General features: G+C 40.0%; 1 protein-coding gene across 4 annotated transcripts in view; it reads right to left on the reverse strand.

Moving 5' to 3' along the window:
* Window positions 1–17,891, reverse strand: part of macrod2 (mono-ADP ribosylhydrolase 2) — a 1,284,034-nt gene that overhangs the window by 1,251,585 nt on the left and 14,558 nt on the right. For all 4 annotated transcript variants that reach the window (XM_062994956.1, XM_062994957.1, XM_062994958.1 and 1 more), the window contains exon 3: window positions 5,475–5,576. In XM_062994956.1, the coding sequence (XP_062851026.1) occupies window positions 5,475–5,576 (102 nt within the window). The remainder of the gene's footprint in view (window positions 1–5,474; window positions 5,577–17,891) is intronic.

The raw sequence follows: 17,891 nt of genomic DNA on the forward strand, positions 1-17,891 counted from the left end.
ATCCTTCTGTCAGTCCAACCACCTGCATGTACTACTTTACCACATCCATAAACCTCCTCTTTTGGCCTTCTTTTCCTCCTCCTGCCTGGCAGCTCCATCACCAGCACCTTTCTCCTAATATAACTCTCATTTATACAACAGTTAGTTCCGACCTTACAATCTGATTGGTTGAGAAGCGTTCTAACCGTGCTGATATTTGTGATAACTGCACGGCCTTGGCACACCACAACTGTATTACTCCGCTGACGCGTTGCCAGTGACGACAAGTTGTTTGATGCCGATGCACATCATACAGAGCAGCAGAGGTGGAAAGTAACGAATTACATTTACTCGCGTTACTGTAATTGGGTAGTTTTTTTGTGTAATTGTACTTTTACTTAAGTATGTTTTGTATTAGGAATTGTAATTCGCTACATTTTAAATAACATCCGTTACTGAGTAAAAAAAAAACGCTAAAAAAATCATGTCAGTGAAACTGCTGCAGTGAATTCTGCCATGGGGAGTCGGATCTTTTAGCTCGGTTCCTTTTAAAGAGCCGTATATATATAACGACTCTCAGAAGCACGACTCGGCTCCTTTATTTCAGTTTAAAGGGCCGTTCAATAGAATCTAATCATTCTACGACACATCACTAGTGGTTATACAGTTTGAAAACGTTTTATGGGACTAAAATTACACATTATACATCCCTAAATGTTTTAAATGTTGTATCAACATGTTTTTTTCTATTATATTTTAATTAAAAACAACTATTGTGAGATATATCCACTTGTCCTGTTTGCATTACACAGAAGAGACATGCCCTCCTGTTTAAAAAGTAACTTAGTAACGTTTACTCTGAGTACATTTTAAATGAGTTACTTTTTACTTGAGTAGATTTTTAGACTAGTAACTTTACTCCCAATTAAGTAAAAATTCATTAAAGTAATAGTACCTTTACTTGAGTACAACTAACTGCACAATGAACGGAAGTGTGCATATTAACATATACAAATAACGCAATAACTCTAAAAATAAATAAATTCTATCTTTTAATTCCTAATTAATTTTATTTTTAGCTTTTTCTCCTTTTTCTTTTATCTTCGCTTATTCATATTCGCTTATTATTATTATTCCAAACTACTTTGGAACTTTGGTTATTTTGTAGTGTTAAACTACTGTATATATCTTTTTTAGCCTACTGTGTTAAGGCAGGGTAGGGAATTTTTACTGTTGCATAGCAGCAACTCATTCGTTGTGGAACTACTTTTTGGCGGAAGGTATTGTCAATATTCAAGCATATTTATTATGAAATTCAGGGCTTCTTTGATTTATTTTCTTTCTTTATTTTGTAAAAACTGTTGTATAATAGCAATAGAACACTTGAGGTCGTGTGTTATCGCGAATAACATCACGGCTGTAATGATCTGCGACCAAATCACAGTTCGCGATAACACACTCCCTCTCGTGTTCTATTGCTTAACTCTCCTCTGCACATCCCCAAAACCATCTCATTCTTTTCTCCCTGTCTCCAAAACTTCCTACCTGATCTGTCCATTTAATAATTCCAAATCTTCTTCGATCTGTCCATCCTCGTCACTCCCAACAAAAATCTTTATCTCAGCCACCTCCAGCTTCCTCTTCTGTATTATTTTGTCAATACCACCTCCTGCAAGCTATACAACATAGCAGGTCTCGCTGCTATCTTGTAAACACTCCACACTGCCTGCACTCTCTTCTTGTCTCTACCAAACTGTGTACACTCGACCACAAGTATTTAAACTCATCTACTGTCACCACTTTAACTTCTGCTGACAGCACCTTTCCACCACCCTCCCTCTCACTCACACACATGCTCGGTTTTACCCCTGCTAACTTTCATTCCTCTTCTCTCCTATGCATACCTTTATTTTAATTAAATATACAATAAACATTAATGAATAAATTAGTACTATGATAATGCTTAAATCTAATGTGCATACAATATTATATAACTAATCACTTATCAATATTCTGATTTTAGACTTCTAATTACCATTCACTATTGGCACTATTTTCAATATCTGCCACACAATTAGAACTAGTTTCACCATACACTAGTTTAACTATATACCATTCACTATTAGCATTACTTTAACTATATACTATTCACTATTGGCACTACTTTCTCTCAATACCATTCACTACCAGCACTGTTTTCACTATATACCATTTATTATTAGCACTGTTTTCAATATCTACCACACAATTAGCACTAGTTTCACCATACAACATTAGCACTAGTTTCACTATATACAGTGGTGTTCAAAAAAATAGCAGTCCAACACCATTAACCTGATAAATCACTGTTTTTAGTAGAAATGCTATTTCTACATAGCAAAAAATTTACTTGAAAGTGTAGTAGAGTAATGAAAACAAAACAAACCCAACAATTAACACATGCATGCCACTCATTCTGAGTAATCGAAGCATTGATTGAAAGGGGGTTGTTCAAAGTAATAGCAGTGAGGAGTTCAATTGGTGAAATCATTCATTCTGCAGAAGAACGCGTGTCAATTTTGGCCCTTATTTAATTTAGGAGGGTGGCAAATGTTGCACAGGTTGGTCATAGCACATTTCCTTCTGAATTACTGGGTAAAATGGGTTGTTCCAGACATTGTGATGAACAGCGTACTTTGATTAAAAAGTTGATAGTAGAGGGACAAAACATACAGAGAAGTGCAGCAGATTATTGGCTGCTCAGCTAAAATGATCTCAAATGCCTTGAAGTGACAACCAAAACCTGAAAGATGCAGAAGGAAGCGTGGAACTACTGTTCAAATGGATCAAAGAATAGCCAAAATGGCAAATACTCAGCCAATGATCACCTCCAGAAAGAATTAGGAACATCTGAAGTTACCAGTGAGTACAGAAGATGATTAAGTGAAGCCAATTTGCCAGCAAGAACTCCTTGCAAAGTCCCGTTGTTAAGAAAAAGACGTGTCCTGAATGGGTTCAAATTTGCCAAGGAACACATTGACTGTTCCAAAGAGAAATGGCTCAACATTTTGTGGACTGGTGAAAGAAAATTTTTTCTTTTTGGGTCTAGTGGCCGTAGACAGTATGTCAGACGACCATCGATCACTGAATTCAAGCCAGAGTACACTGTGAAGACAGTAAAGCACGGTGGTACAAAATTATGATATGGGGATGTTTTTCATACCATGGTGTTACGCCTATTTATCACATACGAGGGATCATGGATCAATTTAAATATATCAGAATACTTGAGCAGATCATGTTGCCCTATGTCGAAGAAGAAATGTCCTTAAAATGGGTGTTTCAACATGACAATGACCCAAAACATCTTGGTTACAGACAAACAAGATTGAGGTAATAGAGTGGCCAGCCCAATCCCCTGACCTCTATCCCATAGAGAACTTGTGGGCTGATATCTGAAACGCGTTCTTTTGAGGCAAAACCCAAAAATGCAGAAGAACTGTGGAATGTCGTCTAATCATCCTGGACTGGAATACCTGTTCAGAGGTGCCAGAAGTTGGTCGACGCCATGCAACACAGATATCGGAAACAATTGTAATGTCACTAAAAATTTGTTCAGTAATTTAAAGTAAACCTCAAACATTTTCAGTTTATCCATACATTTTTTGAGTTTTTAAAGAAAAATGCTGCACTGCTATTTTTTTGAACAGCCTAAAATTCATTTTTCTTAATTTTCTGTAAAGGATGAACACAAACTGGCTAAATGTTGTTAATGTTTTGATTTAGAATTGAAAGTGTAGTATTTTCAGTGCATTTGCATTTATGGAAATAAAAGGTATTATAATGATTTTGTGCTTTATTCGCCTTTTTAAAATCACTGCTATTTTTTGAACACCACTGTACCATTCACTATTACCACTACTTTTACTATATAGCATTCACTATTAGCACTATTGTCACTATAAACCATTCATTATTAGCACTATTTTCACTATATACCATTTACTAGTAGCACTGCTTTCACTATATATCATTCACTATTAGCACTACTTTCACAGCACTACTTTCACTATATACATTCACTAATAGCACTACTGTCACTCAATACCATCCACTATTAGCATTATATTCTCTATATACATTCACTATTAGCTCTACTTTCACTGTACACCATTCACTATTAGCACTACTTTCATTATATACCATTTATTATAAGCACCATTTTTACTATATACTATTCTACTAGCACTATTTCACTATATACCATTCTTTATTAACGCTACTTTTACTATACACTGTTCACTATTAGCACTGTTTTATTCAATACAATTCACTATAAGCATTACTTTCACTACATACCATTCATTATCAGCACTACTTTCACTATATACCATTCACTATAGCACTACTTTTACTATATACCATTCACTATAGCACTACTTTCACTATACACTAGCGGTCCCCAACCTTTTTTGCACCATGGACCGGTTTCATATAGGATATAATTTCACGGACAGGCGGGGGTGGAAGGAATTAAAATAATAATAATGATGTTAAAATAATAAAGTAATGACCCCGGTGGTTGGGGACCACTGCTATACACCATTCACTATCAGCCCTCCTTTGCTATAGACCATTTACTATAGCACTACTTTTACTATATACCATTCACTATAGCACTACTTTCACTATAAACCAATCACTGTAGACACTATTGTCACTCAATACCATTTACTATTAGCACTATTGTCACTATATATCATTCATTATTAGCACTATTTTCACTTAATAACATTTATTATCAGCTCTAATTTTACTATATACTATTCACTGTTATCACTATTTTCACTATAAACAATTCACTATTAGCACTATTGTTACTATATATCACTCACTATTAACACTATATTCACTATATACCATAAGCTCTATTTGCACTAGTTTCACTATATACCATAAGCACTATTTTTACTATATACAATTTACTATTAGCACTACTTTCACTCAATACCATTCACTATTAGCACTGTTTTCACTCAATACCATTCACTATTAACACTATTTCCACTCAATACCATTCATTATTAGCACTATTTTCACTCCATACCATTCACTATTACCACTATTTTCACTCAATACCATTCATTATTAGCACTACTTTCACTCAATACCATTCACTATTAACACTATTTTCACTATATACCATAAGCTCTATTTGAACTAGTTTCACTATATACCATAAGCACTATTATCACTATATACAATTTACTATTAGCACTACTTTCACTCAATACCATTCATTATTAGCACTATTTTTACTCAATAACATTCACTATTAGCACATGCATGTATAGCCCACGTTCATAACTGAATAACAAAGCATTACAAGCACTAGAGGGCAGCAAAACACAATACACGGCACGTTACTCCAACGCTTTCATTGTGTGGTAAATCAAAGTGAAATGCTGAAAGCACTGACTTAAATGCTACAGCGAACACAGACGCCAAGCACTTACCAGCATTCACAATGGCGTCCACCTCCAGTTCGGTGATGTCCCCTTTGTACAGAGAGACTTTATCACTCAGTGACACAGGGTGTTCCTTCTTTCCCTCTGATCCTGAAAAATCAACATAACACGGTTAATTATTTTTTTGATTTTATGTACATTTTTAATTCCTTTAATTGTGGTGACAAGCAAATTAATATCATTTTTGTCTTATTCATTTTTTGCCATCTAGTAATTTTTGTAACTATGAAAGAAACTGGTGTCATTCTTTTTAACCACTGTAAATGATTCAAAGTGTATTATTTTAAGCAAATAAAGAATAAAGAAATGTAATGTTTATAGAAAAGTGAAAATATTTTGATCAAATTAATTTTTTCTTATATTTGTCCCGCAAAGTATTTGCATTTACACCATTAAGCAGACGCTTTAATCATGGGCAAAAAGTGGCAACTCGTCTACTACTAGTTCAGTACCCTAACCACTGACCAAGCAAAGTATATAGTCTTTAACTTATTTTAATTTATAGACATTTTCCCCTGGAAGTAAATAAACATTCAGAATTGAGCTGGGACTAGTAGCTTCTACTTCACAATTATTACTTTATTATTAAGAAAATAATTAGAAGCCGGGCAGTTTGGTGTTCTTTTGGTGTTTTGAGGTGGTAATATACACTACTCAAAGATGAAGAGAACACTTAATCATCACAGTAAAACACAAGGTCAGTTAAACTTCAGGGATATCAATCTGCCCAGTTAGGAAGCATAAGCGATTGTGAATCAAGATCATCTGCTTTGGTGCAAATGAAAGTATCAACAGGTGCACCAGAGAGGTGCTCCCAAAAGGGAATGGTGGTTGTTTGCAGGTGGTGGCCACAGACAAATACTCTCTCCTTATCCTTCCTGACTGATTCTTCTCTAGTTTTGCATTTTGCTAGTGTCCGTGTCACTACTGGTAGCATGAGATGGTACCTGCAGCCCTTTCAAGTTGCACAGGTAGTCCAGCTCCTTCAGGATGGCACATACATACATGCTATCGCAAGAAGGTTTGCTGTGTCTCCCAGCACAGTCTCAAGAGCATGGAGGAGATACCAGGACACAAGCCGTTACACGAGGAGAGCAGGACAGGGCCGTAGAAGGGCATCAACCCACCAGCAGTACCGGTATCTGCTCCTTTGTGCAAGGAGGAACAGGAGGAGCACTGCCAGAGCCCTACAAAGTGACCTACAGTGGGCTACTTGTGTACATGTTTCTGAACAAACTGTCAGAAACAGACTCCATGAGGATGGCATGAGAGCCCGTCGTCCTCTAGTGGGACCTGTACTCACAGCCCAGCACCGTGCAGCTCGATTGGCATTCACCAGAGAACACCAAAATTGGCACCCTGTTCACTTCACAGATGAGAGCAGGTTCACAGAGCACATGTGACAGACGTGAAAGAGTCTGAAAACGCCCTGTTGAACGTTATGCTGCCTGCAGCATCATCCAGCATGACCGGTTTGGTGGTGGGTCAGTGATGGTCTGGGATGGCATATCCTTGGAGGGTCGCACAAACCTCCACGTGATAGCCAACAGTACCCTGAATGCTGTTAGGTACCGAGATGAAATCCTCAGACCTTATGCTGGCCCTGTGGCCAGAATGTGTAGGCAGTCCCTGGACGATGAAGGCATTGATGCCATTGACTGGCCCCTCACGTTCCCCAGACCTAAATCCAATTGAGAACCTCTGGGACTTTATGTATCACTGCATCCGACACCATCCGACACGCCAAGTCACGCCACAGACTGTCCAGGAGCTCACTGATGCCCTGATCCAGGTATGGGAGGACATCCCCCAGGACACCATCCGCAGTCCCATCAGGAGCATGCCCAGATGTTGCTGGGAGTGCATACAGGAACGTGGGGGCCATACACAGTACTGAGTAACATTATGAGTTGCCGTGATAAAATTTACGGATATTGGATGAGCCTATGATTTCAATGTTTTACTTTGTTTTTTAATATGAATTTGAGTCCAGCCCTCCATGGGTTCATGATTTTGGTTTCCATTGACTGTTGTTATATCATTTTGTTCCTAACTAATTACACAATTTGTTTTAGGCAACACTCCTAAGTGACTGCTAACATTTTGTCAAATTATGTCAAATCTTATGTGGCACACTGTGCACGATTTATGGTTGCACTTTTCACTTGCTGACTCTTGAACAAGGCATTGTTGTCATTTTATTAGGTTTTTTTAATGTCATGTTTTACTTTCGCTACACATTACATTCATGCTGGGACAGGTAAATACTGGTTACACAAGATTTATCAGTTCTTATTGTTAAACACCATCACTGACAATTTTGTATCTTCAATTCACCTCACTTGCATGTCTTTGGACTGCGGGAGGACACAAGAGCTACTGGAGAAACCAACACAGACACAGGGAGGACATGCAAACTCCACACAGAAAGGACCCAGACTGCTCCACCTGGGAATCAAACCCAGGACCTTCTTGCTGTGAGGCAACAGTTCTACCTACAGTTGTTGTTTAAGCAGTTTGTTATGTTGTTAATCATTTTGTCTTTTAGAACTTACCATGATTGCTCCAAATTGCAAGAGGTTTTTCTGACCAATCACATCTTTAATAAGGAAATCAGGTGCATTTATGTCTAGCAGGTCCGGTTTCCTCCGGAATTACTGAGTGCAATGCAGTAACAGACCCCAGACATAATGCCAATCCATCACAGGACCCCTCGCCAAATGTTTCTCTAAACAATTGATGTTAACTGTCATTTGTACTATTGTAATTGTAATATTTTATGTTCTTCTAAAACAAATCAGCCCGGGCATCCACTATTGTGCATATGGGTAGGCAGAACAGATTAAAATTGCATTAGCAATACAATCTGAGGAATAATTCAACATTTCTAAAAATTCTTAAACCGATCAGATGGTCAGACTGCAGCTTATACAATTCAGTCAAAAAACACTGAAAAAACGTTTTTTTAAGTTTTAGAAAACACTGAAATCCTAAAAATGTCATGCCATACGTGTTCCTCGTGTAAGCAAAATTGTAACCTCAGCTGTGTTTCAGCTGTGCCTTCATCTGGATGAACAGGATATTTTCCACCTTCACTTTTCTGTTTCCAGTAAAATGTTAGACAATTAGCTAGCATTAGATGGATAAAGCATATTTTATACTTATATAATTTTGTAATTACTAAATGTACATACTTTGTTTTCTTATTTAACATCCCTGATATATTAGAACCATAACAACCATTAAAATATTTTAACATTTAGGGACACTGTGTGTATATACTGTATATATATATATATATATATATATATATATATATATATATATATATATATATATATATATATATATATATACGTATATACTGTATATATATATATACAGTGTATCACAAAAGTGAGTACACCCCTCACATTTCTGCAAATATTTTATTATATCTTTTCATGGGACAACACTATAGACATGAAACTTGGATATAACTTAGAGTAGTCAGTGTACAACTTGTATAGCAGTGTAGATTTACTGTCTTCTGAAAATAACTCAACACACAGCCATTAATGTCTAAATGGCTGGCAACATAAGTGAGTACACCCCACAGTGAACATGTCCAAATTGTGCCCAAAGTGTCAATATTTTGTGTGACCACCATTATTATCCAGCACTGCCTTAACCCTCCTGGGCATGGAATTCACCAGAGCTGCACAGGTTGCTACTGGAATCCTCTTCCACTCCTCCATGATGACATCACGGAGCTGGTGGATGTTAGACACCTTGAACTCCTCAACCTTCCACTTGAGGATGCGCCACAGGTGCTCAATTGGGTTTAGTCCATCACCTTTACCTTCAGCTTCCTCAGCAAGGCAGTTGTCATCTTGGAGGTTGTGTTTGGGGTCGTTATCCTGTTGGAAAACTGCCATGAGGCCCAGTTTTCGAAGGGAGGGGATCATGCTCTGTTTCAGAATGTCACAGTACATGTTGGAATTCATGTTTCCCTCAATGAACTGCAGCTCCCCAGTGCCAGCAACACTCATGCAGCCCAAGACCATGATGCTACCACCACCATGCTTGACTGTAGGCAAGATACAGTTGTCTTGGTACTTCTCACCAGGGCGCCGCCACACATGCTGGACACCATCTGAGCCAAACAAGTTTATCTTGGTCTCGTCAGACCACAGGGCATTCCAGTAATCCATGTTCTTGGACTGCTTGTCTTCAGCAAACTGTTTGCGGGCTTTCTTATGCGTCAGCTTCCTTCTGGGATGACGACCATGCAGACCGAGTTGATGCAGTGTGCGGTGTATGGTCTGAGCACTGACAGGCTGACCTCCCACGTCTTCAACCTCTGCAGCAATGCTGGCAGCACTCATGTGTCTATTTTTTAAAGCCAACCTCTGGATATGACGCCGAACACGTGGACTCAACTTCTTTGGTCGACCCTGGCGAAGCCTGTTCCGAGTGGAACCTGTCCTGGAAAACCGCTGTATGACCTTGGCCACCATGCTGTAGCTCAGTTTCAGGGTGTTAGCAATCTTCTTATAGCCCAGGCCATCTTTGTGGAGAGCAACAATTCTATTTCTCACATCCTCAGAGAGTTCTTTGCCATGAGGTGCCATGTTGAATATCCAGTGGCCAGTATGAGAGAATTGTACCCAAAACACCAAATTTAACAGCCCTGCTCCCCATTTACACCTGGGACCTTGACACATGACACCAGGGAGGGACAACGACACATTTGGGCACAATTTAGACATGTTCACTGTGGGGTGTACTCACTTATGTTGCCAGTTATTTAGACATTAATGGCTGTGTGTTGAGTTATTTTCAGAAGACAGTAAATCTACACTGCTATACAAGCTGTACACTGACTACTCTAAGTTATATCCAAGTTTCATGTCTATAGTGTTGTCCCATGAAAAGATATAATGAAATATTTGCAGAAATGTAAGGGGTGTACTCACTTTTGTGATACACTGTATATACAGTGTATCACAAAAGTGAGTACACCCCTCACATTTCTGCAGATATTTAAGTATATCTTTTCATGGGACAACACTGACAAAATGACACTTTGACACAATGAAAAGTAGTCTGTGTGCAGCTTATATAACAGTGTAAATTTATTCTTCCCTCAAAATAACTCAATATACAGCCATTAATGTCTAAACCACCGGCAACAAAAGTGAGTACACCCCTTAGTGAAAGTTCCTGAAGTGTCAATATTTTGTGTGGCCACCATTATTTCCCAGAACTGCCTTAACTCTCCTGGGCATGGAGTTTACCAGAGCTTCACAGGTTGCCACTGGAATGCTTTTCCACTCCTCCATGACGACATCACGGAGCTGGCGGATATTCGAGACTTTGCGCTCCTCCACCTTCCGCTTGAGGATGCCCCAAAGATGTTCTATTGGGTTTAGGTCTGGAGACATGCTTGGCCAGTCCATCACCTTTACCCTCAGCCTCTTCAATAAAGCAGTGGTCGTCTTAGAGGTGTGTTTGGGGTCATTATCATGCTGGAACACTGCCCTGCGACCCAGTTTCCAGAGGGAGGGGATCATGCTCTGCTTCAGTATTTCACAGTGCATATTGGAGTTCATGTGTCCCTCAATGAAATGTAACTCCCCAACACCTGCTGCACTCATGCAGCCCCAGACCATGGCATTCCCACCACCATGCTTGACTGTAGGCATGACACACTTATCTTTGTACTCCTCACCTGATTGCCGCCACACATGCTTGAGACCATCTGAACCAAACAAATTAATCTTGGTCTCATCAGACCATAGGACATGGTTCCAGTAATCCATGTCCTTTGTTGACATGTCTTCAGCAAACTGTTTGCTGGCTTTCTTGTGTAGAGACTTCAGAAGAGGCTTCCTTCTGGGGTGACAGCCATGCAGACCAATTTGATGTAGTGTGCGGCGTATGGTCTGAGCACTGACAGGCTGACCCCCCACCTTTTCAATCTCTGCAGCAATGCTGACAGCACTCCTGCGCCTATCTTTCAAAGACAGCAGTTGGATGTGATGCTGAGCACGTGCACTCAGCTTCTTTGGACGACCAATGCGAGGTCTGTTCTGAGTGGACCCTGCTCTTTTAAAATGCTGGATGATCTTGGCCACTGTGCTGCAGCTCAGTTTCAGGGTGTTGGCAATCTTCTTGTAGCCTTGGCCATCTTCATGTAGCGCAACAATTCGTCTTTTAAGATCCTTAGAGAGTTCTTTGCCATGAGGTGCCATGTTGGAACTTTCAGTGACCAGTATGAGAGAGTGTGAGAGCTGTACTACTAAATTGAACACACCTGCTCCCTATGCACACCTGAGACCTAGTAACACTAACAAATCACATGACATTTTGGAGGGAAAATGACAAGCAGTGCTCAATTTGGACATTTAGGGGTGTAGTCTCTTAGGGGTGTACTCACTTTTGTTGCCGGTGGTTTAGACATTAATGGCTGTATATTGAGTTATTTTGAGGGAAGAATAAATTTACACTGTTATATAAGCTGCACACAGAGTACTTTTCATTGTGTCAAAGTGTCATTTTGTCAGTGTTGTCCCATGAAAAGATATACTTAAATATCTGCAGAAATGTGAGGGGTGTATTCACTTTTGTGATACACTGTATATATACAGTGTATCACAAAAGTGAGTACACCCCTCACATTTCTGCAGATATTTAAGTATATCTTTTCATGGGACAACACTGACAAAATGACACTTTGACACAATGAAAAGTAGTCTGTGTGCAGCTTATATAACAGTGTAAATTTATTCTTCCCTCAAAATAACTCAATATACAGCCATTAATGTCTAAACCACCAGCAACAAAAGTGAGTACACCCCTTAGTGAAAGTTCCTGAAGTGTCAATATTTTGTGTGGCCACCATTATTTCCCAGAACTGCCTTAACTCTCCTGGGCATGGAGTTTACCAGAGCTTCACAGGTTGCCACTGGAATGCTTTTCCACTCCTCCATGATGACATCACGGAGCTGGCGGATATTCGAGACTTTGCGCTCCTCCACCTTCCGCTTGAGGATGCCCCAAAGATGTTCTATTGGGTTTAGGTCTGGAGACATGCTTGGCCAGTCCATCACCTTTACCCTCAGCCTCTTCAATAAAGCAGTGGTCGTCTTAGAGGTGTGTTTGGGGTCATTATCATGCTGAAACACTGCCCTGCAACCCAGTTTCCGGAGGGAGGGGATCATGCTCTGCTTCAGTATTTCACAGTACATATTGGAGTTCATGTGTCCCTCAATGAAATGTAACTCCCCAACACCTGCTGCACTCATGCAGCCCCAGACCATGGCATTCCCACCACCATGCTTGACTGTAGGCATGACACACTTATCTTTGTACTCCTCACCTGATTGCCGCCACACATGCTTGAGACCATCTGAACCAAACAAATTAATCTTGGTCTCATCAGACCATAGGACATGGTTCCAGTAATCCATGTCCTTTGTTGACATGTCTTCAGCAAACTGTTTGCAGGCTTTCTTGTGTAGAGACTTCAGAAGAGGCTTCCTTCTGGGGTGACAGCCATGCAGACCAATTTGATGTAGTGTGCGGCGTATGGTCTGAGCACTGACAGGCTGACCCCCCACCTTTTCAATCTCTGCAGCAATGCTGACAGCACTCCTGCGCCTATCTTTCAAAGACAGCAGTTGGTTGTGACGCTGAGCATGTGCACTCAGCTTCTTTGGACGACCAACGCGAGGTCTGTTCTGAGTGGACCCTGCTCTTTTAAAACGCTGGATGATCTTGGCCACTGTGCTGCAGCTCAGTTTCAGGGTGTTGGCAATCTTCTTGTAGCCTTGGCCATCTTCATGTAGCGCAACAATTCGTCTTTTAAGATCCTCAGAGAGTTCTTTGCCATGAGGTGCCATGTTGGAACTTTCAGTGACCAGTATGAGAGAGTGTGAGAGCTGTACTACTAAATTGAACACACCTGCTCCCTATGCACACCTGAGACCTAGTAACACTAACGAGTCACATGACATTTTGGAGGGAAAATGACAAGCAGTGCTCAATTTGGACATTTAGGGGTGTAGTCTCTTAGGGGTGTACTCACTTTTGTTGCCGGTGGTTTAGACATTAATGGCTGTATATTGAGTTATTTTGAGGGAAGAATAAATTTACACTGTTATATAAGCTGCACACAGACTACTTTTCATTGTGTCAAAGTGTAATTTTGTCAGTGTTGTCCCATGAAAAGATATACTTAAATATCTGCAGAAATGTGAGGGGTGTACTCACTTTTGTGATACACTGTATATATATATATATATATATATATATATATATATACTGTATATATATATATATATATATATATATATACACACATACACCGGTCAGCCATAACATTAGAACCACATCCTTGTTTCTACACAAATTGTCAATTTTATCAGATCCAATTACCCTATAGAAGCACTTTGTAGTTCTACAATTACTGACTGTAGTCCATTTGTTTCTCTGCATGCTCTGTTAGCCCCCTTTCATGCTGTTCCTCAATGGCCAGGACTCTTCCAGGACCAGGTATTATATAGGTATTATTTGGGTGGTGGATCACTCTCAGCACTGCAGTGACACTGACATGGTGGTGGTGTGTTAGTGTGTGTTGTGCTGGTACGAGTGGATAAGACACAGCAGAGCTGATGGAGTTTTGAAACACCTCGCTGTCACTGCTGGACTGAGAATAGTCCACCAACCGAAAACATATCCAGCCAACAGCGCCCATGCGCAGCGTCCTGTGACCACTGATGAAGGTCTAGAAAATGACCAACTCAAACAGCAGCAATAGATGAGCGATCGTCTCTGACTTTACATCGACAAGGTAGACCAACTAGGTAGGAGTGTCTAATAGCAAGGACGGATTAAGGATAGTCTGGGCCCCTGGGCAAAGAGTTGCATGGCTAGGGGCCCCAAAAGCATGGCTAGGGCCCCCAAGAGGCCCTGGGGTCAAAGTCCCTAATAGTCAGAGGATCCTTAAAATGGAGGGCCCTCGGAAATAAAAATATATTGTATCATAAATGTTGATAGGCATCGCAAAATGTTTTGGGCCAGGGCCCCCCCCGGGGCCCCCTGACCTCAAGGGCCCCTGGGCGCTGGCCCCACTGGCCCGGTCAGTAATCCAGCCATGTCTAATAGAGTGGACAGTGAAAGGACACAGTATTTAAAAACTCCAGCAGCACTGCTGTGTATGATCCACTCATACCAGCACAACACACACTAACACACCACCACCACTGCAGTGCTAAGAATCATCCACCACCTAAATAATACCTGCTCTGTAGTGGTCCTGACCATTGAAGAACAGGGTGAAAGCAGGCTAAAAAAAGTATGTAGAGAAATAGATGGACTACAGTCAGTAATTGTAGAACTACAAAGTGCTCCTATATGATAAGTGGAGCTGATAAAATGGACAGTGAGTGTAGAAACAAGGAGGTGGTTTTAATGTTATGGCTGACCAGTGAATATGGTTGGTGCATTTTATTCTATTTATTTGTGCTTTTTCTCTATTTTTCTCCCGATTTAGCATAGCCAATTAGTCTTCCGCTCCTGGGGATCCCTGATTGCCTTCTCCAACGCGTGCGCAGTCCCTCAATCCATTCTTTTTCACTGGTGCCTTGGTGGACTCGCACATGAGGCTCCTTCACTTCTGCACAGGCACCGCGGTTTGCTTACCAGGGTCCTTGCACAGCGTTTGAAGACCCACTTAGTCCGGTCTTTTCACACCCAGCAGACTCGATGGCCAATTTTGTCTGCTGCAGGCACTGCTAATTGTGCTCGCTAGAAGGCGCCCAGCCGACCGGTAGCAGAGCTGACATTCAAACTGGGGTGTTCAGAACCTAAGCACTGGTGCGCTAGCTAAATATCCCGCTGCGCCACCTGGGTTGGTGGTTGGTGCATTTGTATTTAAATTACTTTAATAACATTAAAGTAACTGCAAAAAACTCTTAGTTTTATGCTGTAAGGGTCTTGGTAACAGCATTCAGCCATATACAGCCAGTGTAGCAAGTGTTCCAGTGCTTCTGTTTTCTTTTTGCATCCTATTCCTGGTTTGTTCAAAACAATTATCTCTACTCTTAACTTTTTGGCCAACTCACTTGGCTTGCCATATTCATAATACGCAATCAAACGTCAGAGTCAGCAAACCCCTAGTCAGTTCAGGTACTTTATGTGTTTTATACCGGTTAGGGTACTGGACTAGTAAGCAGAGGGTCGCTGGTTAAAACCCCACCACTGCTAGGTTGCCATTGTTGGGCCCTTGAGCAAAGCCCTTAACCCTCAATTGCTTGGACTGTAAGTTGCTTTAAATAAAAGCGTCTGCTAAATGCCAAAAATGTAAATGTACATCCCAAACACACCTGATTTGCAAATGTGTGCTCTTATGAGGGATTCTGTTCAGTGATTGAATAATTCTGAAACTGGAGTCATTAAAAGTTACATTTTGTGTTAAATAAAAAAAAAAAAAACACAACACAATATTATGCCAAGTTCACACTACACGACTTTCCAAGTCGTCAAGTCTCTGTACAGTTCACACTACACGACTGGATCTCTTGTAATCGGGAGTCTTTCAAGTCGGTGTGGCTTTCACACTACACGACTGATCGGCGATAGGGGGTTCACACTACACGGTCGATCACCAACTGGAATCGCAGGCGAGCTTCTCTGGTCTCCCAAACTACGTTCTGTCACGAAAACAAACGCGAGAAGTGACGAAAGGTTTAATGATACTATGTCCAGAAATGCACGTCAACAAGTAGTGAGCAATGAAAGTTTGTGTGCTGATGTGCAGCGTAAAATCAAGGAGAATAAATAAATGAAAGCATAGATTGTTCTTTAGTGAGTTGGAGGTTAATAAATATTTTTTTTGCAATGAAGCATTGATGTTATGTTTTGTATAGGGTCAGAAATACTGTAAAACTTTTGTGTGTGCCAATGTATTCTGATATAAACTATATTATGCCCCTGCCCCACCTTTTTACAAGTCCTCCCCTGCGTTTCCCCCCAACCGTATCTTGCATTCTCACTGGCTGTTCGACATAGCACTCATTGCCAGTTGGGTGACTCAGATCCAGATATTTGACATGCTAGATATATAACTTCAGTCACACATAGCGATTGAGAGCCGAGTTTCGATCGCCGAGCGAACGCCGAGTTGCTCCCGAGCCAGCAAATCTAGCGCCGACCAGTCGGCGAGCGAAAATCAAGGCAAAAATCGTGTAGTGTGAACTAGGCATTAGTTATTAGTTATTAGACCTATTAAATTGTTCATTGTTTATTGCAAACAGCTAAAAGTTTGTTAATGTTGCTAATCTAATTGTGATTGCAACTGTAGGCTGAAACAAACAAGTATTCTATAACTTTTTTATTGTTATTTATTACTAATAACTATTTGAAATGTACACAGTCACAGTTTTTATTCTGTGCTTTTTATTAGTGTAATATAAAAAAAGTAAGTATTTATTAAAAATCAGTGTTACATATTAACGCTACAAATTGCATCTGTTTCATTATAAAAGACTTCATAATTGGTGAAGAAGATTAGAAACACACAGAAGAATCATGCTCAAGGTGAAAGAGCGTCACAAGGTTTTCAGCAAGAAAATTACACTTCAACCAGTTCGATAACTTGCAAGTGAAAACATTTATGGATCCACAAATTTCACAATGTTCTCTAAAATTAATAAAAGTGAAGTTGAGCACACAGCGTGTTGGGCACTCAGTATGTTTTCAGTGCCTACACCCCATGCCAAACTCCTCCGCTACAAATCAAGCACAAATCTGAACAAAATAAAATGTGCTTACAAGCATTTAAACATCAAAGCTATGTTTGGATGCATATAATATTTAGAAAATAAAAGGCACATATGAGCCCAAGAACACCTTTAAACCCGAGAATACCATCTGTGATAGCATGAGTGATGTACATATGTGTGAAAATACCATTAATGTGGAGGCGTATATTGGCTGAGTTACAACAGCATGGCTTTGTAGAGTGTGTGTGCTTGACCGGTCTGCCTGCAGTCCAGATCTGTCTCTTACTAAACTGTGTGACGCATCATTAGGAGGAGAATCAGATGACGGCATGTACTGTTAAACAACTCAAGTCTTGAATACAGCAAGAATTGTCAAAAATTCAACTTGCAAAACTGCAACAATTATAATCTTCAATTCCCAAATGATTACATGTGACCCAATGCTAAACATGCCTCTGTCCCAACTTTTGTAGTGTGTTGCAAGCATCAATTTGTAAATCTGTTTATATTTAACAAACAGAATTAAATTTTTTAGTGAAAACATTTAAAAACTTGTTTGTCTTTTCGACTTTTAAATAAAGGTAAATTAATAAATTTTAGATTTTGTTTTTTACTGCATTGCTGGTGTTCCAACTTT

Source organism: Trichomycterus rosablanca, chromosome 5, assembly GCF_030014385.1.
Source record: "Trichomycterus rosablanca isolate fTriRos1 chromosome 5, fTriRos1.hap1, whole genome shotgun sequence".
NCBI lineage: Eukaryota > Metazoa > Chordata > Actinopteri > Siluriformes > Trichomycteridae > Trichomycterus > Trichomycterus rosablanca.